Source organism: Miscanthus floridulus, chromosome 8 (assembly GCF_019320115.1).
Source record: "Miscanthus floridulus cultivar M001 chromosome 8, ASM1932011v1, whole genome shotgun sequence".
NCBI lineage: Eukaryota > Viridiplantae > Streptophyta > Magnoliopsida > Poales > Poaceae > Miscanthus > Miscanthus floridulus.
Genome location: NC_089587.1, coordinates 57137680 through 57164910, shown reverse-complemented (window position 1 = coordinate 57164910; position 27231 = coordinate 57137680). Strand labels below are relative to the sequence as shown.

Here is a 27231-nt window from a genome sequence, read left to right as displayed (position 1 = left end):
AAAATAACATCATTTGTTTATACATTAACCTCGGAATCAATACTAATCATACAATCAATCAACCATACAATTAATATTTTCATTTTTGACAATACACACTCATGACACATAAGCTCATCATAGCTCACAATTATATTATAGCCATAAGCATTTGTCTTGTGTCATTTTCCACAACTCTTGTGGTAACAAGTTACAACAAGGCAGTTTGGCCAACATCCTAGAATAATGCATAGCTCAAAGATATTGGAACTGGTTCCACAGCTCACATCTCGTATGGTTTGCTTGCACTCATTATAAAATGATTCATCACTAGTAAGTCTTAACAAAAGTGTTCATCTCTAGTTAGGATGTCCAAAATAATGCACTGGCCATGCGCACTTCGATCCAACTGCTTCCTGCATGCATCAGACTACCTCTAGCCATTACCTCCCACCTAAAAATAAAAGATTACATCCATCAATGTTACAACCAGAAACTTGACATTGGTAAGTTCAAAAAAAAGAAACTTAGCATTGGTTGATGTAAGCTGAAATAAACATGTAAACTGAAAACTAGACATCCAACTCCTACAAAGTTCTGAGCATCATGACAGCAGTTAGTCGATCATTTCTACAACTTATCAAAGAATAACCGTCGTCTCCTGGGTTGGCTGTTCTACAGCACAGCTTGCTTACAGCATTGAGATGTTTTCTCTCAATTGATTCTCATATACTTAAATAATTTAATGACCCTTGTACAGTAGCTGGCCTCTTGTAATACATAAATACATAAGGTTTTCATTAGTATAGGGTCGAGATGGCGGACTAGAGGAGGCTGAATAGTTCTTTCTAAAACTTAATCGTGCCAAATTAGAGAGCGCAAAATACTTAGCTACACAAACTAAGCAATGTGACTAACAAGATTACTCAAACCAAATTAGTCACGCAAGAGCTACTTCCATGCTACACAAGCAAGAAGGTAACTAGCAAGCTACACAAGCTAACTAATTACAAGAGCAACTACACAAGCACAATGTATATGAATGTAAATACAAGCTTGTGTAAAGGGGGACGCAAACCAACAGGAAGACAAGGATGACACGGTGATTTTTATCCCGAGGTTCACTTGGTTGCCACCAAGCTAGTCCCCGTTGTGTCGACCGCTCACTTGGTGATTCGGCGGCTAATTGGCATCACCTGCCAAGCCCACAAGTTGGGCACCGCAAGAACCTACCCATAAGTGAGGGTAGCTCAATGACACGCTCAACAAGAGTTGCTCTTCGTGGCTCCCACGGGGTGAGCAGAACACCCCTTACAATCACTTCTCTGGAGTACCGCACAATCTTCTTTGCATGCTTCAACGAAGACCACCACCAAGCCGTCTAGGAGGTGGCAACCTCTAAGAGTAACAAGCACCATCGGCTTGCAACTCGAACACCTAATGTCATTTGATGCAATCCCACAATGCAACGCACTAGAATCACACCCACTCGCAATCGATTCACACTCTTGCAAGCACAAGTGAGTTAGAGGGCATCCAAGCACTCCTACACAAGCCACATAGGCATGAGGGTGCTCAGCAAGCAGCCCAAGGCTGGCCACCACTTCTATTTATAGTCCCAAAGGCTAAAAGAGTCGTTGCCCTTCACTGGGCAAAACACACATTGACCGGACTCGCATGTCACAACAATCGGACGCATAGGTCACAAAGTCCGGTCGCTAGGATGACGCCACACGTCCCCTCCTTTCGAAGCCGACCGTTGGGCTCCAACAGCTAGCTCCCGCGCGCGCATACTTCTGACCGGACGCGCCTAGGTCCAACGACCGAACGCGCTGAGGCCAAGTCCAGTTACCAATGCATCTCTGCACAACTGACCAGACTCCGCTTTCTCCCGCGACCGGACTCGAGTCTCCCAGAGTCCGGTCACTTCCAGAGAGGTTCTAGAGAGCTCTTTTAATGACCGGACGCATCAGGTCATCACTGACTAGACTCTCCTAGCGCCCGGTCGCTTCTGCACGTGAAAGAAACACTGATCGGATTCTCTGACCGGACTCACAGGTACTGACTGAACGCGCAGGTCACAAAGTCCGGTCATAGACCTTTCAAAGCAAAAATGGCTATAACTCTTAGCTCCGAACTCCGAATTCGATGATCTTGGATATTTTAGAAAGCTTAATCAGAGGGCTACACAACCCACAAGTAAATTTGATCCAAATCAAAATGGGTCAACATAGAATTCCAATCCAATAGCCATCGCAAAGTTCACCTTTCTCTCTTCTCCAAGTTGATCCAATTCAACTCCAACAACTTTTCCTTAACAAATGTGCCAACACCACCAAGTGTACACCACCATGTGCATGTGTGTTAGCATTTTCACAATCATTTTTCAAAGGATTAGCCGCTCAACTTGCCACACCACTCGATCCTAGCAACGATGCAAAGTTAGATCACTCGAGTGACACTAGATGACCGATATGCAAACAAGTTTGCTCCTCTTGATAGTACGGTCATCTATCCTAAACCTGGTCATAAATTTCTCTACACACCTATGATCGATAAAATGAAATTCTCTATAGGTTATACCTTTTCCTTGCGTATTCCATTCAATTTCCTCCAATGTTGATGCAACACATGCACCAACAAATCACAAATGATATGATCCACTTCATATCATCACATGATCATATTGGTTCATCGATCTTGACTTCACTTGCTCCATCAAGCCAACCCTTATCTTGATCTTCTCCACCTTGGTCACATGACTCAATGTCATGTCTTATATGCAATGAGCTCCTTCATCACATGTGTAAGCTTTGCAACATCTCCGAGCCATTTTCACTTCCATGGCATATGTTGCTCACACACATGTACCTGTGGACTAATCACCTATGTATCTCTCATAAACACATATTAGTCCACCTAAATTGTCACTCAATTACCAAAACCAAACAAGAACATTTCATTTAGTTAACTCAGTTAACCATTGGACTATAAAGGCATAAAGAACAAGTTAATGTCCACTACTGTACACAGGAACTTCACTCGCAGTTCTCAGTTAAGAAAACAAGCCTTCACGTTCCTTTGATAAATAGAAAGTCTATCATATATTTCTTTTATCACAGGATGAGGTGTCTAACAATTTTCAAACATGCACATTCCTTGTCTCACTCTAAACTCATGGGCCTGTCTACTAGCAAGCTAATAAATTCATAATTGCATACATGTATCATGGGATCATTTTGATGTCTTGCTAAGCTTCAACTGTTAGAAACATCACTAATTAGAAAATATGGTCACTCATCACATATGAAAACAAGAAACAAGAACAGGTGTTGTTTATTACCCAATTATATGGCCATGCAATTGTCAGGTGCTTTGCATCGGCCATCTTTTCCACACCAACATAAGGGCGAGGCAACACTGCATCTCTTTTCATCACAACCTTAACAACAACTTCACAATATTGCCTTCCAAGAGCCTGTCCTGCTAGCACGCTGCTAGGATTAGTTGAAATAACGATTCCCTTGGCCACAGCTTGATCAGACTTCATGTTTGGATATAGTATAACTTCTTTGCCAACCTGAAGCGAATGATGGATGTATGAGAATTGTATTAATTAATAAAAACACCATTAAACTAGAAGCAAAAACTTGTAGGATCAATGAGAACTTACATATTCATCATGTGAGAAACGATTAGTATCACCATTCCTTGTATGCATGCCTGGACGGGGCTAGGCTGCTGGACATGAACAGGGCTGGATTGACAACGAGAAGGTTGTACTGATGGGGCTGCACTAGTAGAGATGCCTAGACAGGGCTGCACAAATGGAACTGCTCTCATGGTGGACTGAGGGGGCTGTTGGACTAATGTGCCTGCATGAACAAGGCTGGACTGACGACGAGAAGGTTGTTCTGATGGGGCTCCACTAGTAGGGATGAACAGATGGGGCTGCACAAATGGGCTGCACTCATGGGGCTCGACTGAGGGGGTTGCTGGACTGGGGGGCTGTAGCATGCCTACGCACAGTGTATTCACTCATTAGAATTTTCTGCATATGTATCATCTTCATGAAATTCAGCATCAAGATTTGTCCCGACACCATCATTTTCAGACCTTGAACTCTACAAACATACAAGAGGGATTATAGATCAGATTTCTATGCACTAAAAATCAGATTTATGTACACTACATGTCAAATTTCTAAATGAACACAATATACTGTATATAAGCCACATACATCACATGATGTAAGCGACAAACATACACAATGAATTAGAGAAGGTATAAATGATTTACCACGTAATGTCGTGAATTAGAGCCGTTCTGTGAGATGTTTTCCATATTTGACCTTTCATGCGCTATCCTCCAACAATTTCTCTTCTAGCTCCACTATGCGTTGTCGTAGAGCTGCTTGCTCAGCTTCTGCATTTCTACGGGCTAGAACTTCCATTTGAATCCTTGTTGGTGTGTAAGATTTCACCCCTGGGGTACCAACACTTTGGGGAGTTGGTCCTAGACCCAAAACACGCACACGTCCTTTTGGCTCTTTTTCTCCACAAGCAGCAGCAAATGCATCACCTTCTTGGATTGTTCTTAATTGATTTTAGTTTATTCTAAATATATAGAATATCATTGTTAATACACTAGAAAGTAGAATTTCATGCTGCGATAATAGTTGTTGAAGAAAAAACTTACAATGATTGGTTCTGCAGGCTGTAACGGAACTCCATTCTTTCTCGTATGTGTTTTGATATACAGTTCATCTCTTCGAGGAGGACGCCCTAGTTCAACACCCTACAGGTGTTTCACTCAGTACTCGAAAAATGCAGCACGGTAGTGTATTAAATAAAACTCAAATATAGTTTGACATACCATTTTATGCCCTGAACAAGCAAAGCTCCTGCTACCTGATGTATGATGTATGGTCAACTTTGCACGGTTGGCTTTGGCTTGTTTCGTGTGAGCCTATGACAAACAATATTAAATTCTACAAAAATATTATTGAATTCATATATTAGTTGTACTTACTTCAGATTCTTCGGATGCCCAATACTCTTTTAGTTTATTCCAATCATCATCATTCAGTCTTTCACCATGTATTTTCCTTAATTGTTGTTCTGTTAATTTGTCATAAAAAAACTGCTTCTTTAGGTTTGATTTAAATTCCTTCCATTTCTTCGCAGCAGCATTCAAAAACCAGGGGAAGGCTTCATCATCAATATCATAGATTTCCTAATGAGATATGGAAAAATAGCAAATGAGTACTTAGATTTCAGCATACTTGGCCCCCAGTAGCAAATAAGTACTTAACAATTTTTTCAGCATACTTGGCACCCAATAGCAAATAAGCACTTACAGTAATAACAATTTAATGTGCAGCCAACTGATATTTTCAGCATACTTGACATCCAGTACCAAATAGGGACTTACAGTAATAATAATTTAAAGTGCAGCCAACCAGCACATAGCTAAGACATACCTTTAAGTCTGTCCATACTGCCATTTTTTTCTTAATATCAACTTTCCTCCAATCAGGACAAGCAACTGATAGTTTCCTTCTCACATGGCACCCAACAGCACTAGAAAACTTCCTATAGTTGTCTCCAACAGGCTGACCAAGTTCATTGACTATAACTTTGATTTTAGGCATGCCAGGTGGCCTTTCAAAAATGTCCTTTAGTAAAGTGATACTTCTTCCTTTCCTCTTCTCCGTGTGAAATGCAAGGTTTTAGTTATGTCTTGGAGCGCAGAGCAGTGAGTACACGGGGTTACACCAAAAAATGCCAGAACACAGAGCAAATGCAACCCTTCAGCATCTAAAGTTGGATCATTAATTATACTAGTCCATCAATTCAAGCTACTAATTTTTAATAGACATAATTATTTTAAAACAGATACAAGTGTTAAAGTTTATATGGATGCTTAAAATTGCTTATCTTAGCTTCCTCTCGTATTTGTGTACTTACTTGCTGACTTTGTACCCATATACAAGTACTTTGTAATATTTATATGGTTGTGATAGACTTTGGCTAATTACTCAATTATCAATTACTAAGTATTTTCATCTCCATTCATAATTTTCATCCGCTTGTATCCAACAAGCATGTTGTCAAAACCTTTAAGCTTGCCAAGCTCCTCCTCTGGGCGAGCTCTCTTCTTCCGATCGATCACAGCTGGTGGTAGGCACTGAAATGGACTTGGAGGATTGATTCTCTGCATCCCGACATAAGAAGGCCGTGGATGGGTAACCAAGTCTCTAATATTGGAACCAGTGCAGCTGCCAGTCGCTGAAAAAATAAGCCGAAAAACTATTCCGGCTGATTTGCTGTGAGAGAAAAATAAGCTGAAAAAGACGGATTATAAGAGAAGCGAACAGGGCCAATTTTAGTTTACCTTTCCTGCTGCAATGGTTTGGCTGCCATCAACTGTTTCTGCTGCTTGGTAATGGTAATGGACTAATGGTACAACACAATCCACCGCGTCGTGCCTGGTGCGACAGCCTACTGACAGGCACCTACAAATTGACGGAGCGGAGCGGAAGCACAGAACCACCACCAGGTGGCAGACAGACACCGCGGGGGCGGAGACAGAGGAGATCAAGATTCAGGAGCCGCACCTCACGATGGCAGAGCGCGGCGAGCGAGGGCGAGGCCGGGGGAGGAGCACGCACGCGGCGGAGGAGCTCGAGGAGGGGCGAGGGCGAGTGACTCGTTGCGGAGGGTGAGCACCGCGGTGCGCCACGGACGCGCGCCGCCGCCGGAGGTCGAGCCGGAGGCCATCATCGACCGCCGCCGGTGTGGTCACGGGCTTCGCCTTCGCGGGCTTGGGTTTGGCGGTCGAAGCGCACGTGGAGACGGAGGGCAGAGACGGTTTGGGCTCTGCCAACGGGTTTTGGTTTCGATTGTACGTGGGCCGTACTTGCACGCTGTAGGGCCTATATGATGACTCCACAGCGGTAGGCCCGATTATCAATGAGCTAAATAGGCCGTGATTCCGCGAGCCCCTTGTAAAAGATCGAACATGGACCGTAAAGGATTGTGTAAAATACACCGGAGGCACGATAATTTTCGGTGGAGTGTCATCGGGGTCTATCAACTTTGAAACTATATTATTTTATTCATTAACTTTCGTTTTGTGTCATCTAGGTCCATCAACTTTGACTCTTGTATTTTTTGTTCATGAACTTTTAAAACGATTCACTGTAGGTCCATGCTATTTATTTAACCTTAAATCCAACGCATGCATGCATGCACGTCGGTTTCGACCTCTGGTCTTTGCGTCGGTGGAGCCATGCCTGCACTCGCCAGTTCAGTCGGTGGAGCCATGCATGCATGCACGAGCCAGGAACGGGGCCAGGGCAGCACCAGTTGTTGGGTTCGGCTGCAGCCCGTCGGGTGAACTCGACGACGGATTAACTGCACGTATTTATAAATCCGAAAAAACTCGAAACTAGATGGTGCAACCTAAAACCAACTTACTATTTGTGTTGTTTATTCAACTGGGCCGCAAATATAACTGTCAAATACTGTTGGTAGCTATACGTATACATAGTTTCAATGAAGCAAGGTCCGTGTCAAACACCTGTGGCTCGCTTTTGATCCGATGCTGCTGGTAGAATAACTGCAGTTGTCTGTTGTGGTCTGGTGATGAGCATAGGCCATGGTGGCACGACACAAACAAAAAGCAAAGCTTATTAATTAGTGCAGTGGGGCTCTGAAGCCTGCATTGAAGCCTGCATTTCTGACACGAACAAACGAGAGAGAAGTTCTACCGACCGATTCAAACAGAAAGGACGAGCGCATTTGCTCACCGCGGAGAGAGTGCAGTGCATTGCGTTGGATGGATGGGTCGTTCGCGGTTCCAATGTTCCATCCATCACGTCTCCACGCAGAAACGAGTAGTAGTAATTGTTGGATTTATTATAGGCTAGGTCCATTTATATATCTAATAAATCAATAACTCTATGGCATGTAATTGTAGGTATTATTATTTATACCGGATTGGAAGTTAAAATGACGTTGACTCAATTTAAATGATTGAAAGAGATCCGTCTAATTTGAGAAGTTGAGAAACGGACAAGGGCGTGCCACACGCGCGCGCGCCGCCGCCGGCCGGGCCGGGCTCAGGCCGGGGCGTGGCGTGGCGGGCGGGCGGGCGTGGTGTGGTGTGTTAATTTTTAGCACCCACTAACTCGACCTGACGCTTGATCTCCCTGAGACTCTCGATCTTCCCGGCGCATGCCTCCGAGGCTTCTCGGCTTCCCTTGCGATTCTTCCATCTCCAGATAAAAGAGAGACTCATTCCAGAAACACGGTTCAGTGGTTCGATAGCTTTCCTCATCTCGTAACTCTGCGCGCACAGAGGAGCGAGAGGGCAGGTGCCTCCGAAGCCCTTGTCGTTCGAGACCTTGCACGGGGGATCGGTAATTAGGTTTTTGGGGAGTGTCTACGCGACTGCCCAAGAGTCTTCGTCTTCTTCCCGATCACCGGCGTCTTCTTCGTCGAGGATTCTTCTCCTACAGCATGTCGACTTCGGAATCACGGAAGGGAGGGTATGATCGTTTCATCTTCTCTCAGTTTGTTCCCTATGTCTAGTATTACCAGTCTGTTTCTGTCAAATATATGCTCCATGTATGTGCTTTATCGTTACAGTCATGTTGCTTCATATGTAGCTTTATGCTTGTTGCAAATCTGAGATGTATATCATGCCAGTTTCTCTCTGTTATGATTTATGAATCAAGTTCACATGTTTCTGTTTTTTATATGTTTCACATGATACATGATCTAGCATGTATTTTCACACGATACATGATCTAGCATATATTTTCATACATGATCTAGCATGTGTTTTTTATATGTTATGATTTATGAATCGAATAAATGTGTTGTGTCGAAACATGGTTCCTTTGTTGGTAAAGGATATGATTGCGGAGGCTTGTTCCGCTTATCACTGCATGATGTGTGTAATAAAATGGTGAATTGTGTTAATATTTCTGATGAGTCGGATTTATGGCATTCACGTTTCTGTCATGCAAGTTTTGGCTGTCTTATGCGGTTAGCAAATCTAAATTTAATTCCTAAATTCAATTTGGTCAAAAAGTCTAAGTGCCATGTATGTGTTGAATCAAAACAACCCCGCAAGCCTCACAAGGCTGCTGAGGCGAGGAATTTAGCACCTCTAGAACTTGTCCATTCTGATTTGTGCGAAATGAATGAAATTTTGACTAAAGGCAGTAAAAGATACTTCCTCACATTTATAGATGACTCCACCAGGTTTTACTATGTGTATCTCTTAAAAACAAAAGATGAAGCGTTTAATTATTTTAAGACCTATAAAGCTGAAGTTGAGAACCAACTTAAGAGGAAAATAAAGCGGTTAAGGTCCGATCGAGATGGAGAATATTTCTCTAATGTTTTCAATGAGTTTTGTGTGGAACATGGTATTGTTCATAAGAGGACACCGCCATTCTCACCACAATCCAATGGGATTGCTGAAAGGAAAAACCGCACTCTAACAGAGTTAGTGAATACCATGTTGAGTACAGCGGGATTATCTAAGGAATGGTGGGGTGAGGCGATTTTGACAGCATGTCATGTCCTGAACAGAGTTCCAACAAAGAACAAAAAGATCACACCATTTGAGGAATGGGAAAGGAGAAGATTAAATCTCTCATATTTGCGCACTTGGGTTGCCTGGCTAAAGTAAACATGCCAATCAACAAAAAGCGTAAACTTGGGCCTAAAACTGTTGATTGTATTTTCCTTGGTTATGCATTTCACAATATTGGTTATAGGTTCTTAATTATAAAATCTAAAGTTCCTGATATGTATGTTGATATAATCATGGAATCTAGAGACGCTATATTCTTTGAGAATGAATTTCTAATGAAGAATACACCTAGTGAAACAAGTCATGAGACTATAATTCTCCATGAACACGAACTGTCTATTCCAACAGATCATGTTGAAGATTCTCATGTGCACATCCCTGAGGAGGATGACACTATAGTCACTCGAAAGAGCAAGAGACAGAGGGTTGCAAAATCCTTTGGTGATGACTATTTAGTGTACCTTGTGGAAGACATATCAACGACCATTAGAGAGGCATATTCTTCTCCTGATGCTGACTTGTGAAAGGAAGCAGTAAGGAGTGAGATGGATTCTATTATATCTAATGGAACTTGGGAGGTCGTTGATCATCCTTATGGTTGTCAACCTATAGGTTGCAAATGGATTTTCAAGAAAAAGCTTAGGCCTGATGGTACAATTGAGAGGTACAAGGCAAGGCTTGTGGCCAAAGGATACACCCAAAAAGAGGGTGAAGATTTCTTTAACACCTATTTATCAGTTGCTCGATTGACTACAATTCGCACCTTAATTGCCGTGGCTGCCTCTTATGGTCTTATCATTCATCAGATGGATGTTAAGACAGCTTTCCTGAATGGAGAGTTAGAAGAGAAGATCTATATGGATCAGCCAGAAGGGTTTATTGCGGATGGTCAAGAGAACAAGGTGTGCAGGTTGTTAAAATCATTATATGGCCTAAAACAAGCACCAAAGCAATGGCATGAAAGGTTTGATAATACTTTAACATCTAACGGTTTCTCTGTGAATGAAGCTGACACGTGTGTGTATTATCGATATGGTGGGGGTGAAGCTATTATGCTGTGCCTATATGTTGATGACATCCTGATCTTTGGATCAAATCTCAATGTGAATATGGAAGTAAAGAAACTTCTGTCGAGCAATTTTGAAATGAAAGATTTGGGAGAAGCTAATGTTATTTTAAACATCAAGCTTATTAGAGAAGGTGATGGTGGGGTCACTCTATTACAGTCCCACTATGTGGAAAAGGTATTAAGTCGCTTTAGTTTTAGTGACTGTGATCCTGCTCCCACGCCTTATGATCCTAGCGTGCTATTGAGGAAAAATCGAAGAATAGCAAGGGATCAACTGACATACTCCCAGATCATTGGCTCACTCATGTACCTTGCGAGTGCGACAAGACCTGACATCTCATATGCTGTGAGCAAGCTGAGCCGGTTTGTGTCAAACCCGGGAGATGATCACTGGCGTGCTCTTGAGAGTGTTGTGTTATCTGAAAGGTACTATGACTTATGGTATTCATTATACTGGACATCCAAAAGTGCTGGAAGGCTATTGTGATGCCAACTGGATTTCTGATGCTGATGAGCTGTATGCCACGAGCGGATATGTGTTTCTGCTTGCAGGTGGCACTGTTTCCTGGAAGTCTTGCAAGCAGACTATCTTAACGAAGTCTATAATGGAAGCAAAACTCGCTGTATTAGACACTGCTGGAGCTGAGGCCGAGTGGCTTCGTGATTTCCTGTTGGATTTACCGGTAGTTGAAAAATCGATACCGACTATTTCAATGAACTGTGACAACCAGACTGTGATTACAAAGGTCAACAGTTCCAGGAATAACATGAAGTCCACAAGGCATGTTAAAAGAAGATTAAAGACTGTCAGAAAGTTGAAAACCTCTGGAGTTATAACGCTGGACTATGTCCACATGTCGAATAATCTAGCAGATCAATTCACTAAGGGACTGTCACGAAATGTGATAGAAAGTGCATTGAGAGAGATGGGTATAAGACTCACGTGAAAGTCTATTGTAGTGGTAACCTGCTCTATGTGATCGGAGATCCCGTGAAGTAGAGTGGTGAAACAAGCTATAAGTAGATTGAGAGGAAAGTTCCCTATGAACCTATCTCTGATGCATATCTTTCTTTCTGTAAGGCAGGATGGTGTTTACCTTAATGTATTTCGAAAGTCTAATAAAGATGAGATGTTGTCCTATAGAACATGTTTTGAGAAGTACACCTATATGAGTCAGACTACTGGTCACAGTCTATGGGATCTAGGTTATCCCTAAACACTCATGAAAGGCATAGAAGTGTGACTTATATGCTTCAAACAGCGGGGATGCTTGTTGCAACCTAGTACCAGCAAAGGACTTGAGTGAATCTCACCTCACACAAAACTGTCAATTCAAGGCATAGTCCATTGTTCAGTTGTGACTGAGTAAAACTCTTGTTCTAGGTGGATGTTCAACTTAACAGTCTCCATCAAAACACTGGTATATCAAAGAATTGTGATTCTGGAACTATACAGTTACAAACCCTAGAGTTTGGTGGGGATTGTTGGATTTATTATGGGCTAGGCCTATTTATATATCTAATAAATCAATAACTCTATGGCTTGTAATTGTGGGTATTATTATTTGTACCAGATTGGAAGTTAAAAGGACATTGACTCAACTTAAATGATTGGAAGAGATCCGTCTAATTTGAGAAGTTGAGAAACGGACAAGGACGTGCCACACACGCGCGCGCGCGCCGCCGCCGCCACCGGCTGGGCCGGGCTCAGGACGGGGCGTGGCATGGCGAGGCGAGGTAGGCAGGCGGGCGGGCGGGCATGGTGTGGTGTGGTGTGTTAATTTTTAGCACCCACTAACTCGACCTGATGCTTGATCTCCCTAAGACTCTCGATCTTCCCGGCGCATGCCTCCGAGGCTTCTCGGCTTCCCTTGTGATTCTTCCATCTCCAGATAAAAGAGATACTCATTCTAGAAACACGGTTCAGTGGTTCGATAGCTTTCCTCATCTTGTAACTCTGCGCGCACGGAGGAGCGAGAGGGTAGGTGCCTCCGAAGCCCTTGTCGTTTGGGACCTTACACGGGGGATCGGCAATTAGGTTTTTGGGGAGCGTCTATGCGACTGCCCAAGAGTCTTCGTCTTCTTCCTGATCACCGACGTCTTCTTCGTCGAGGATTCTTCTCCTACAGCATGTCGACTTCGGAATCACGGACGGGAGGGTATGATCGTTTCATCTTCTCTTAGTTTGTTCCCTATGTCCAGTATTACCAGTCTGTTTTTGTCAAATATATGCTCCATGTATGTGCTTTATCATTATAGTCATGTTGCTTCATATGTAGCCTTATGCTTGTTGCAAATCTGAGATGTATATCATGCCAGTTTCTCTCTATTATGATTTATGAGTCAAGTTCACATGTTTCTGTTTTTTATATGTTTCACATGATACATGATCTAGCATGTATTTTCATCATGGAGATAATCGATATCATGATTTCAATGATTAATATTTCTTTATATGTCATCATCATGCTGTTAAATTATGGAATTAAAATGACATGAAAATTGCCTATGATTCTAACAATCCAAAAACCTAATTATAGGCATTTTTCTATCAGAGGTTTTACTGCTGTGTTAAAGCCTGATCCTTTTGATGGTAAAAACTTCTTGGTTTGGAAAGCTAAGATGGAATTGTGGCTCACTGCAATGTCATGTTATCACATCTCTGATGGCAAACCTGCTAACTTGCCTCCTGAGGATGAGGCTAAGTTTAAGGCCGATGACAACCTCTTTCGAGGTGCAGTGATTAGCGCACTTGATCCAAAATTCCAGAAAAGCTATATCATCCTTCCTATAGGGAAAGAGTTGTGGGATGCACTTGTGGGAAAGTTTGGAGTTACCGATGCTGGTAGCGAGCTGTATCTCATGGAGCAGCTGTATGACTACAAGATGGTTGAGAACCGATCTATAGTGGAACAGGCTCATAAGATTCAGGCACTAGCTAAGGAACTTGAGCTCTTTCCATGTGTCTTACCTAACAAGTTTGTGGCTGGCGGTATAATAGCCAAGTTACCACCTTCTTGGAAGGACTTTGCTACCTCACTCAAACATAAGAGATAGGAGTTCAATGTTGAAGAGCTCATTGGTACTCTTGATGTTGAGGAGAGAGCGAGAGCAAAAGACAATGGAAAGAGTGTTGAGACCTCTACTACTTATGTGGTACAGAAGAGAAACTCTAGATTCCACAAGTATAAAAAGAAGAAAAACCAGAACAAGCAAGAGAACACAACTAAGCCTGTTCAAACAGCACAGTTTAAAAAGAAGAACAACAACAAGAGAGATGGAGGCTGCTTTGTTTGTGGCAGTGAACAGCATTAGGCAAGTGAGTGTCCTGAGCGCAAGTTCAAGCAGGAAAAGAAATCAGCAAATGTTGTCACTACTGATACTGGAGAAGGAGCAACTGGGTATGGTAATTCTTTACCATTTGTTCTTTCAGTATGTAATTCACCTGAGTGGTGGATGGATAGTGGTGCAAATATTCATGTGTGTGCTGATGTTTTTCTGTTTTCTTCCTACCAGGTCGAGAGGTCTGGCGCCTTATTGATGGGAAATGGGTCGCGTGCTCATGTTCTTGGTGTTGGTACGGTCATTCTGAAGTTTACTTCGGGAAAGACGGTGCCATTGAAGAAAGTGCAGCATGTGCCCTCCATCAAGAAGAATCTTGTTAGTGCGTCTATGCTATGTCGAGTTGGCTACAAAATTGTTCTAGAATTGAATAAATGTGTTGTGTCAAAACATGGTTCCTTTGTTTGTAAAGGATATGATTGCGGAGGCTTGTTCCGCTTATCACTACATGATGTGTGTAATAAAATGATGAATTGTGTTAATATTTCTGATGAGTCGGATTTATGGCATTCACGTTTCTGTCATGCAAGTTTTGGCTGTCTTATGCGGTTAGCAAATCTAAATTTAATTCCTAAATTCAATTTGGTCAAAAAGTCTAAGTGCCATGTATGTGTTGAATCAAAACAACTCCGCAAGCCTCACAAGGCTGCTGATGCGAGGAATTTAGCACCTCTAGAACTTGTCTATTCTGATTTGTGCGAAATGAATGGAATTTTAACTAAAGGCAGTAAAAGATACTTCCTCATGTTTATAGATGACTCCACCAGGTTTTGCTATGTGTATCTCTTAAAAACAAAAGATGAAGCATTTAATTATTTTAAGACCTATAAAGCTGAAGTTGAGAACCAACTTGAGAGGAAAATAAAGCGGTTAAGGTCCGATCGAGGTAGAGAATATTTCTCTAATGTTTTTTATGAGTTTTGTGTGTAACATGGTATTATTCATGAGAGGACACCGCCATTCTCACCACAATCCAATGGGATTGCTGAAAGGAAAAACCGCACTCTAACAGAGTTAGTGAATGCCATGTTGAGTACAGCAGGATTATCTAAGGAATGGTGGGGTGAGGCGATTTTGACAGCATATCATATCCTGAACAGAGTTCCAACAAACAACAAAGAGATCACACCATTTGAGGAATGGGAAAGGAGAAGATTAAATCTCTCATATTTACGCACTTGGGGTTGCCTGGCTAAAGTAAACGTGCCAATCAACAAAAAGCGTAAACTTGGGCCTAAAACTATTGATTGTATTTTCCTTGGTTATGCATTTCACAGTGTTGGTTATAGGTTCTTAATTATAAAATCCGAAGTTCCTGATATGTATGTTGATACAATCATGGAATCTAGAGACGCTCATTCTTTGAGAATGAATTTCCAATGAAGAATACACCTAGTGAAACAAGTCATGAGACTATAATTCCCCATGAACACGAACTGTCTATTCCAACAGATCATGCTGAAGATTCTCATGTGCACATCCCTGAGGAGGATGACACTATAGTCACTCGAAAGAGCTAGAGACAGAGGGTTGTAAAATTCTTTGGTGATGACTATTTAGTGTACCTTGTGGAAGACATACCAACCACCATTAGAGAGGCATATTCTTCTTCTGATGCTGACTTGTGGAAGGAAGCAGTAAGGAGTGAGATGGATTCTATTATGTCTAATGGAACTTGGGAGGTCGTTGGCCGTCCTTATGGTTGTCAACCTATAGGTTGCAAATGGATTTTCAAGAAAAAGCTTAGGCCTGATGGTACAATTGAGAGGTACAAGGCAAGGCTTGTGGCCAAAGGATACACCCAAAAAGAGGGTGAAGATTTCTTTGACACCTATTCACTAGTTGCTCGATTGACTACAATTCGCACCTTAATTGCCGTGGCTGTCTCTTATGGTCTTATCATTCATCAGATGGATGTTAAGACAGCTTTCCTGAATGGAGAGTTAGAAGAGATCTATATGGATCAGCCAGAAGGGTTCATTGCGGATGGTCAAGAGAACAAGGTGTGCAGGTTGTTAAAATCATTATATGGCCTAAAACAAGCACCAAACCAATGGCATAAAAGGTTTGATAATACTTTAACATCTAACGGTTTCTCTGTGAATGAAGCTGACATGTGTGTGTATTATCGATATGGTGGGGGTGAAGCTCTTATGCTGTGCCTATATGTTGATGACATCCTGATCTTTGGATCAAATCTCAATGTGAATATGGAAGTAAAGAAACTTCTGTCGAGCAATTTTGAAATGAAAGATTTGGGAGAAGCTAATGTTATTTTAAACATCAAGCTTATTAGAGAAGGTGATGGTGGGGTAACTCTGTTACAGTCCTACTATGTGGAAAAGGTATTAAGTTGCTTTGGTTTTAGTGACTGTGATCCTGCTCCCACGCCTTATGATCCTAGCATGCTATTGAGGAAAAATCGAAGAATAGCAAGGGATCAACTGACATACTCCTAGATCATTGGCTCACTCATGTACCTTATGAGTGCGACAAGGCCTGACATCTCATATGCTGTGAGCAAGCTGAGCCGGTTTATGTCAAACCCGGGAGATGATCACTGGCGTGCTCTTGAGAGAGTGTTGCGTTACCTGAAAGGTACTATGACTTATGGTATTCATTATACTGGACATCCAAAAGTGCTGGAAGGCTATTGTGATGCCAACTAGATTTCTGATGCTGATGAGCTGTATGCCACGAGCGGATATGTGTTTTTGCTTGCAGGTGGCACTGTTTCCTGGAAGTCTTGCAAGCAGACTATCTTAATGAAGTCTACAATGGAAGCAGAACTCGCTGCATTGGACATTGCTGGAGCTGAGGCCAAGTGGCTTCGTGATTTCCTGTTGGATTTACCGGTAGTTGAAAAACCAATACCGGCTATTTCAATGAACTGTGACAACCAGACTTTGATTACAAAGGTCAACAGTTCCAGGAATAACATGAAGTCCACAAGACATGTTAAAAGAAGATTAAAGACTGTCAGAAAGTTGAAAACCTCTAGAGTTATAACGTTGGACTATGTCCACACGTCGAATAATCTAGCAGATCAATTCACTAAGGGACTATCATGAAATGTGATAGAAAGTGCATCGAGAGAGATGGGTATGAGACCCACGTGAAAGTCTACTGTAGTGGTAACCTGCTCTATGTGATCGGAGATCCCGTGAAGTAGAGTGCTGAAACAAGCTATAAGTAGATTGAGAGCAAAGTTCCCTATGAACCTATCTCTGATGCATATCTTTCTTTCTGTAAGGCAGGATGGTGTTTACCTAAATATATTTCGAAAGTCTAATAAAGATGAGATGTTGTCCTACAAAATATCTTTTGAGAAGTACACCTATATGAGTCAGACTACTGGTCACAGTCTATGGGACCTGGGTTATCCCTAAACACTCATGAAAGGCATAGAAGTGTGACTTATATGCTTCAAACAGCAGGGATACTTGTTGCAACCTAGTACCAGCAAAGGACTTGAGTGAATCTCACCTTACACAAAACTGTCAATTCAAGGCATAGTCCATTGTTCAGTTGTGACTGAGTGAAACTCTTGTTCTAGGTGGATGTTCAACTTAACAGTCTCCATCGAAACACCGGTATATCAAAGAATTGTGATTCTGGAACTATACAGTTACAAACCCTAGAGTTTGGTGGAGATTGTTGGATTTATTATGGGCTAGGCCCATTTATATATCTAATAAATCAATAACTCTATGGCTTGTAATTGTGGGTATTATTATTTGTACCGGATTGGAAGTTAAAATGACGTTGACTCAACTTAAATTATTGGAAGAGATCCGTCTAATTTGAGAAGTTGAGAAACGGACATGGGCGTGCCACACGCGCGCGCGCGCCGCCACTACCGCCGGCCGGGCCGGGCTTAGGTCGGGGCGTGGCGTGGCGTGGCGAGGCGAGGCGAGGCAGGCAGGCGGGCGGGCGTGGTGTGGTGTGTTAATTTTTAGCACCCACTAACTTGACCTGACGCTTGATCTCCCTGAGACTCTCGATCTTCCCGGTGCATGCCTCCGAGGCTTCTCGGCTTCCCTTGCGATTCTTCCATCTCCAGATAAAAGAGAGACTCATTCCAGAAACACGGTTCAGTGGTTCGATAGCTTTCCTCATCTCGTAACTCTGCGCGCACAGAGGAGCGAGAGGGCAGGTGCCTCTAAAGCCCTTGTCGTTCGGGACCTTGCATGGGGGATCGGCAATTAGGTTTTTGGGGAGCGTCTACGCGGCTACCCAAGAGTCTTCGTCTTCTTCCCGATCACCGGCGTCTTCTTCGTCGAGGATTCTTCTCCTACAGCATGTCAACTTCGGAATCACGGATGGGAGGGTATGATCGTTTCATCTTCTCTCAGTTTGTTCCCTATGTCCAGTATTACTAGTCTGTTTCTGTCAAATATATGCTCCATGTATGTGCTTTATCGTTACAGTCATGTTGCTTCATATGTAGCCTTATGCTTGTTGCAAATCTGAGATGTATATCATGCCAGTTTCTCTCTGTTATGATTTATGAATCAAGTTCACATGTTTCTGTTTTTTATATGTTTCACATGATACATGATCTAGCATGTATTTTCATCATGGAGATAATCGATATCATGGTTTCAATAATTAATATTTCTTTATATGTCATCATCATGCTGTTAAATTATGAAATTAAAATGACATGGAAATTACCTATTATTCTAACAGTAATGAGGTCAACGAGCAAGGCAGAAACGACACATCGATCGACCGAACTGCAGTGAAGGAAGGTCGCTGTTTGTGTCTCGCTTTGTCCACGGTACGGTTCGGTGTTGGGGGCCTCTTCACTGCGAGATGCGATGACGGTGGCCGCGCCTCCCCAGTCCCGCCCACCAAACTCTGATTCCAGCTCCGGCGCGGCCACAAAGCCGCTTTATAGCCTACTTTTTCCGTTTCGCCGTCAGAACCGGCACGTTTTCGTCGTCGACGCTGATCTTAGCATGGGCTGGCAGCGACAGGGCGGTCTGAGTTCGTGGCAGCCACGCGAGCGCGATGGCCGGTGAACTCGACGACGGACGCCCGCACGCACGTTCCGCACCAGCAGTGAAGCAAAGTATGGCGATCAGATGGGAGTTATTGCTTAGGACCCACGCGTCATACACACATGCATGGGAAGGGAGAGAGAGAAGCTAGCAAGGGTCACGAGTGCTCTTCTTGCTTCATACATGGACGACGCCATGGCTGAGCTCGTGGAGCTCATGGGTAGCTCGGGTTGGATGGAGGGAAATAGGGTGAAGACCATAGGGAGGGAGGGAAGAGTGAGGGGATGCTCATGAGCTGCTCACCTCGTCCTGCGACGACGGTCAAACCCGGCTCATGCATACAGCCATATACGGTATACGCGTGGCAAAGCGAAGCGAGAGCAGGCGAGCGAGTAAGCTGAGCGTGCTGCTGGGTGGTGGAGGAGAGCACCTCGGCGTCGCCTTTTATAGGCCAGAGGAGGGGGGTTGGCCGGCGAGCATAGCAACTCGCCTTCAATGGCAACATTGCAGCGGGCGTCGGCTTGTGAGCATCGCCTGCTTGCGGTGGTAGCTTTGCAAGTTGATCAGTTGGGGGCACGCCCCACGCCATCAGATCTGCCGCCCGCGCAAAGCGACGAACATAGTGAACGTTGCTTGCTGCGCATCGTCCGCACACGAAAACACCAAACGACGTATACGGCCAACCACGGATGAGGTAGGCAGGCTTGCCTACTATGTAGTAGGCATCTATGCTCATCGCTCGTGCAACTGTGCAAGTGCAAGCACTAAAGCACGCACGCTGCACGATAATTAAGGAACAGCTAGCAGCAGTCTACTCCTACGGTGCAAAGAAAAGTCCAGTGAGAGTGAGGTGCGCACGCAAGTTGCTTCCATTGGCACAGAGAAGAGTCCAGTGCCTCTGTGACACCGTGAGCTCGGTCGGGCTTTGCTTTGCTTCGCTACTGGTGCGCCCCGCGTTGCCCGTGGCACAGCTGACGAAGATGCCACGCTCCATGGCCTTGAACACGGCGATGGCGATGGGGTCATAGTTGAACTGCATGCCCGAGTAGGCGTCGATGGAGAAGGACAGCACGTCGACGCCATCCTTGACGGCGGCGTCCAACCCGGTGATGATGTGCATGATGGAGCAGTGGCTGTGCGTGGACGATGAAGTTCTTCTGCTCCTGCAGGTATGCCACACCGCGGAGAGCCAGCAACAGGAGCAGTAGCAGGGTGATGCAAAAAGCCGACATGCGTGCATGCATGCATGGACCTGCAGTGAACCATTTTAAAAGTTCATAGACCAAAAATGCAAGAGTCAAAGTTGATGGACCTAGATGACACAAAATGAAAGTTAATGGACCCAAAAATATAGTTTCAAAGTTGATGGACCTATATGACACTTCACTGAAAGTTAATGGACCTCCGGTGTATTTTACTCTAAAGGTTTTTAGGTGTATATATATTATAGTTTAAATTTATAGAGATTTATAGTGTTGCTAAAAAAATTAGATTTATAGTGTCAGTACAGAAAGTGACCAACTAGTAAATATTTATAGTTTTGCTGCACGTTGTGATCGGAGGTGGCCTAGCACTCAATGACACAGGATTTATACTAGTTTAGGCAACGTGCCCTACGTCCAGTGTAGGTCGGTCGGTGACTTTATTCCTGAGCCTAGATGCTCGAAGTCTGTAGTGGGGTTACAAACGAGAGAGAGAGAGAGAGATGGGGTGTCCGGTCGGAAGGGCTAAGATCGATAGGAGCTATGCTATGAACAAAGTGTCCAAGCGTGTGCTTGAGGGGTTGTGAGTTATCGATCTAATAAACATGAACTTGAAGAAGTCAACTTGGGTTCACTTGCCTATGTTTGGAGGGAGCACATCCCCTTTTATAGAAGAAGGTGGTGGCTTTACAAGTAAAAGGGAGAGAGTACGGACGTTTCTAAGCCTTATTGCCCACGCCGATGGGGACGGGATAATGACGAGCGCCCGCAATACTGTTGATGTCATTGCAGAATGTCAGGTACATATGGGAGGTTGAGCTGCTTTCTTCAAGACTGGAGGACGTCGGTACCTATAAAAAATGTTGTCTCGCCGACTGGAGGCATGGCTTTACCATGTTCACCTGGTACGGTGAATTCCAGCGCCCACAATACTGTTGATGCCTAGAGGTACATGGGGGGTCTTACTGTACGGGTGTTTTGATCGACGCCTACAATACTGTAGAGGTAATTGTTGGCGTCTACAATACTGTTTGTGGCAGGATGGTTGTAAAGTACTGTTCCATAGGGTATGGTCCCTGGTGCCGTGGTTTGACTTGTGAGCCATGTCTTGCCTTCCTTCGTACGCCTTCTGGTTCTTTTCGAGCGGGCGTTCCCGATCGGATGGCCCTAGTCGGTTCTGGCGTGCCAGTCGGAGAATAGCGATGGGTAGGGTTTTCTATGAACCCCGGTCGGAGACACGGGGTTGAAGTCGGAGGCGGTCCTCGGGTCAGGCTTTTCGAGTGGAGGCTGTGCGAAGGTGGCTGGGGCCTGACGCTAGCGCTCTGATCGGAGAGGCCGTTTGGAGTTGGCCTGAGCCTGAGCCTGAGCTAGTGCTCCGGTCGGAAAGATGGGCCGAAGGCGGCCAGGGCCTGAAGCGAGTGCTCCGGTCTATTGAATTTAGACTCTCGGGCCGGCCCAGAAGAAGAAAAGGTTGTCCTCCTAGGCCGAGCCCTGGCGTGGAAGCCAGTCCCCGAGGGACCCCGGGTTTATGAACCCGATAGGAGCCCCCGGGTGATTTGGGCAGAATCATCCGGGGGATTTTTGTCTTGCCGGCGGGTGCTCGCGAGCGCACCCATGGGTGTAGCCCCCGGGCGGTTCGTGCCGAACCGGCTGGGGGTGTTTTTGAGTTTGTCAACGGGGGATGTTTTTCTGTTTTGTCGGCGTAATTTTGTTTAACCATGGCGTCGTTGTGCAGCCGAGGTGTTTTTAAGCGCGAGGATTGGATTGAGACAGAACTTACTGATCCTGGCGTTGGTGCGCGCCGGGGATCGGGTGAGGAAGTTTAGTTTGAGACAAACCCTGGCATCGGTGCGCGCCATGAACGGAGATAGCTTAGTTTTGGATGCAACAGAGTTTGATCTTTGGCGTCGGTGTGCGCCGTGGGATCGGGTAAGGTGAAGTCACGAGTAGACCTAGGCGTCGGTGCTCGCCGTGGATCAAGAGAGTTAGTTTTAGTTAGTGAAGTCGTTACGCGAGTTTGGAGTTGCAGTCCCAAGAGCCATAGCTAGATGTCACCGATCCAGTCGACGCGAGTTCGAAGTCGTGGTCCCAAGAGCCATAGCCGGATGTCGCCTATCCCATCGACGCAAGTTTGGAGTCATGGTCCCTAGAGCCATAGCCGGATGTCGCCGATCCAGTCGATGCAAGTTTGGAGTCGCGGTCCCAAGAGTCATAGCCGGATGTCGCCTATCCCGTCGACGCGAGTTTGGAGTCGCGGTCCCTAGAGCCGTAGCCGAATGTCACCGATCCAATCGATGTGAGTTCGGAGTCGCGGTCCCAAGAGCCGTAGCCGGATGTCACCTATCCCGTCAACGCGAGTTCAAAGTTGTGGTCCCCAGAGCCGTAGCCGGATGTCACCGATCCAGTCGACGTGAGTTTGGAGTCGTGATCCCAAGAGCCATAGCCGGATGTCGCCGATCCTGTCGACGCGAGTTTGGGGTCGCGGTCCCTTGGCATTTGAGCCCTCGAGCCCTGTCGGGCCTTCATGGGGGTTGGTGTGAGTCGTTTTGCGCTACCCCATCTGGTTCCTCACAATCGGAGGGGCTGAGTTTCGTCGCCTGTCCCGATCGCTCGGGCTCGAAAAATTGAGGAGGTTCCATGCAAATTGTCACGTACGATGCTTGCAAACTGAACAATCTTTGAAGAAGTTTCATGATTTCGTGAAGAGGCCGACGAGGTGGTAAGCATCGTACATGACAAACTTGCGTGGAACCTCCTCAATTTTTTATCACAGACTCCACATATGATATCTTGACATCTCAGTAAGTTTCATGATTTTTGAACTTTGTTTGCTTTTTATAGAATTTAAAAACAACTCGATCGCAAATTCGTGGTCATGTTTCATGAACCAGATGTTCAAAATTGATGGTCTGTTCCTGGATACGACCTCACATTATACTAAATAGCATGAATATCATTTTCCATTCATTTTTTTCATTATTCGAATGACTAGCAGTTATAATTTGAATTATCCAAGAAAATTCAATTAAATGAAATAAATTAAAAAAATATAGAAAAAGTCCAAGAAATGTGCCACATTGGAACATGTAGTACCAGGTATTATATGAGGACTGCAGAAAAAGTTTGAAGGTCAAAAATGAAAAAAAAAATAGTTTGCCGAGTGTCAAAAAAATGACACTCGGCAAAGGAGCCTCTTTGCCGAGTGTTAGGACGGCTGGCACTCGGCAAAGATTTTTTTAAATTTTTTAAAAAAACCCCTCTTTACCGAGTGCCAGACCAGTTGGTACTCGACAAACAATTTTAAAAAATTAAAAAAAATACTTTGCCGAGTGCCAGATCGGGGGCACTCGGCAAAGATTTTTTTTTAAAAAAACCCTCTTTGCCGAGTGCCAGGCCAGGTGGCACTCGGCAAAGAATAAAAAAACCTTTGTCGAGTGTCAGATCGGGGGCACTCGACAAAGGGGGAGTTAACCCCATCGGCTGGGCCGGCCCACACACACTACACACACGCACACACGCAAGCGCCAGCATTGCCGCCGCCCGCGCCGCCCCTGCCCGTGCGCCCGCGCCAGCACCGCCCGCACGCCCACGCTAGCGTCGCCCCTGCCCGCGCGCTCGCGCCAGCGCTGCCCCTCGTGCCGCGCTGTCGGAGGAGGAGGAGAAAGAGAGGAGGAGGAGAGGAGGAGAGGAGAAAGGAGGAAGATAAGGAGGCCGCCGAAGCAACGGCGCCTTCGCATCCGGCCATCTCGGTCGCCATTCTACAGTGGTGAGCCCCTATGCCGTCTCTGCCTGATGGATGTGGATGCATGAATAGATTAAGATGTCCTGGTTAGGGTGCCTTCGTGGACGCTGGTTATGGTGCATAGTTGCAAATCTAAGGTTTAGAATTGATGGATTATGGATGCATGGATTGGTGTTTGTCATAAATTAATATAGCTTATGGAATACATTAGTAATGGGATACAGATCCTGAATTTGTAATCCCTGATCCTTGCTTATCCTGATTACATTGCTAGGTGTTCCTAACATAATCTTGTGCATGTCGGCCATCGTGCCATTCATATATATATGTGCATGTCGGCCATCGTGCCGTTGGTTTTCTTACAGGTTTTGGAAACCTCGCCATGCAGGGGAGGTGCTGCCGAAATTTTGTATTGATAGTTTTATGTTTCTTTTTTTGCAGAGAAGAGCCCGTCGGAGCGGAGCCGGAGTACCTCGACAACCTCGATCGCCTTCCTCGCTGCTGCGTGAGGAGGAGGAGGAGCAGGTGCCCTAGGAGGACATCGAGGAGGCGTAAGAGGACACGCAGGAGGACGAGGAGGAGGAGGCGACAGCAGGGGGTTCCGCTTCCTCTAGTTTGTCGAGCGTCTACTTGTGAGGTCTCGTGAGCCTCCCTCAGCGACCGATACCTCGTGAGAGACATTCGCTAATTCGATCCGAGGGGAAAAAGTAAGTAACTTTAGATGTTATCACTACTTTATATGATATGTTGAAAATCAAAATAGAAACTAATAATTTTTCTTAATCACTTGGGTAGGAACTGGACGATTGTGGCGAGTGGAGGTGCTCACACACGCCAAGACAATGGCATCCTCGGTCTTCTATGCAAGGAGCACTTCCCTAGCCTGGTTGAGTACGTCGGAGTGACAAGGCCGACCTACTCGTTTGACCACTACGCCGCCGCCCTCGATGCTGCAGATTGGGCCCGCAGGGTATTCAACAACAAGGCAGAGCGGGTGAAGCAAGAGCTGTGGGTAAGTCCTCCTCGCACTATATTGCTCAATACATCGCATTCATTGGACATTCTTGAAATAATGAATGGATATATCGTGTTTGTATGCAGGATTTCTTTAGATGCCAGGACGGACATGAGGCCAGGGCGGATGCGGTGGCTACCAAATGCTGCAAAAAACTCATCGTGGACATGCATTACGAGGCACGCATCTAGGCCGTCGTAACTTACCATAGGACCGTCCTTGGAACGATGGTCACCAAAAGGGACGCAAGGAGTATGACGCTGACCTGGGACTAGTACCTGCGGGTAAATACAGAACATTAATACTGATTCCTTTTGAGATTAAGTAGGCTTAATTTCATCTTCTGATATGTCATGTACTTGATGGCCTATAGATGATTCCTTATTGGTGCGCCGCGCATCCCCAGTGTTGGGAACAGATGGTGGACAAGTGGTGCTCACGTGAGTGGGAGGAGACGCACAACTTGTGTCAGGAGTTGCGTTTGATGATGCTAGGTGTAGCACACCATCAAGACAGCCGCAACCTTAGTGGATACGCAGAAACATGGGTATGCGAATTCATTTATTTATTCTAACACTCAATTCTGCATGATTTCTAATCATCTTACTGTTTTTCTCGCAGTCGGCGTCACATGGTGGCCAGCCTTGCTCCATCTTCAAGGCATTTGCTATGGCCCACAAGGGCAAGGCGACGTTCGACGTTGACTACAACCCAGAGGACGGGCCCAAGACGTACAACAATGCGACCGTCCACAACCGCCTCGGTGAGTACACATCGATGGCAAGGGAGGTCCATGGGCCACAGTACGATTTGAGCACCGAGGACCTTGATGGAGAAGTCATCATGAGGGTGGCTGGAGGCAAGAAGCATGGGCGGTACCGGCGCAATCGACTCGGCCGCTACTCCCAGTCTCTCCTAGATTCGAGCAAGCAGCACGAGCAGGAGCCCGGCCATACGACCTTGGCAGGACACTTCACACCACCGGGTGGAGGCACTCGAGGTTATTTCTGGTTTATTTCATCGTTCATTGGTTTTTTCATACCTTTTCCTTTCAATTATTGTAACATTGGGGTTAATATATTGTAGGCCCAGCTGGAACAAGAGAGGAGGATACGGGAGCAGATGCAGGCGAAGATGGAGAGGGTGGAGGCCGAGCGGGAGGCCGAGCAGTGAAGAATGGCGGAGATTCTTCAGTACATGCAAAGTCTTGGCGTCGCTACGGGTGTAGTTCCGCCACATTCGCTATTCGCTCCACCTCCACCTCCAACTCCTCACTATTCTACTCCTGTGAGTATAAATGTTTTAGTTTGTATGTTCATGCTTACAGTCAAATCTAGTGGAGTATGAAAGTTTTATTCATGTATGGTATATATTTATCTTGTCTCACACATGCAATCTCTTCTTCTTTGTGCAGAATCAATCGGCGGCATCGAACGATCCTCATGCTTCAGCGAATCCTTTACCAAATCAGTGATGATACTTGTGGTTGTTAATGGTACTTCTATTTGTAATTGTTGTTGACGATGATGGAGCACTTGGATTGCTTGTGAACTTATTTGTGATATATTGTGAGACATGTGACGTTTGTGATATATATGTGGTGTTGGTGATATATATGTGTTGTTGATGATATATATGTGATGTTGGTGATGTTTGTTATATATATCTTCTGTTTGTTTGGATGGGCTGTAAAAAACAAATAAAAATGTTGTTTTCAGTCACTTTGCCGAGTGCAATGGCCATGACACTCGGCAAAGTGACTACCTGGGAACTATCTGGGAACATGCTTTGCCGAGTGCAATGGCCATTGCACTCGGCAAACATCACAGATTTGCAGAGTGCCACGGGCTAGGCACTCGGCAAAGGTGGCATGTTTGTCGAGTGTCTTGTCGGCGGCACTCGGCAAAGTGGCCACCTTTGCCGAGTATCTAAGTCAACAGCGCTCGGCAAAGATGGTACCTTTATCGAGTGCTTGACCTTGACACTCGGCAAAGCCGCCGTCACGGTGGCGCTCGCCGTCATGGCCACTTTTCTTTGCCGAGTGTCAGATTGGCACTCGGCAAAGCCTTTGCCGAGTGCCCGATAAAGTGCACTCGGCAATGAGGTCTTTGCCGATAAACTGTTTACCGAGCGCCCTTTGCCGAGTGTATATCGGTATTTGCCGAGTGCCTCAGGCACTCGGCAAAGAAGCCGCCTCCGGTAGTGCACATATTATACTCTCGTAGTTGTACAAGAATATTTTTGCATATATGCATACTAGTATA

General features: G+C 45.0%; 1 protein-coding gene across 9 annotated transcripts; it reads right to left on the bottom strand.

Annotated features, from left to right (window-relative positions):
- Positions 1-111: 111 nt before the first annotated feature.
- Positions 112-6863, bottom strand: LOC136472167 (uncharacterized). 9 transcript variants are annotated; one of them, XM_066469904.1, is made up of 10 exons: positions 6599-6858; positions 6376-6496; positions 5462-6269; positions 5011-5214; positions 4855-4947; positions 4678-4776; positions 4279-4595; positions 3653-4103; positions 2563-3559; positions 112-433 (listed from the first exon to the last, which is right to left on the bottom strand). In XM_066469904.1, exons 3-7 carry the CDS (start codon positions 5630-5632, stop codon positions 4557-4559), a joined length of 606 nt encoding a protein of 201 aa, XP_066326001.1. In that variant the 5' UTR covers positions 5633-6269; positions 6376-6496; positions 6599-6858; the 3' UTR covers positions 112-433; positions 2563-3559; positions 3653-4103; positions 4279-4556. The 9 variants fall into 9 exon arrangements, with proteins under 9 accessions (XP_066326001.1, XP_066325997.1, XP_066325999.1 ...); XM_066469900.1 differs by having other exon boundaries at positions 2563-3240; positions 3323-3559; positions 5462-6858; XM_066469902.1 differs by having other exon boundaries at positions 2563-2865; positions 3323-3559; positions 5462-6858.
- Between the last annotated feature and the right edge of the window lie 20368 nt (positions 6864-27231).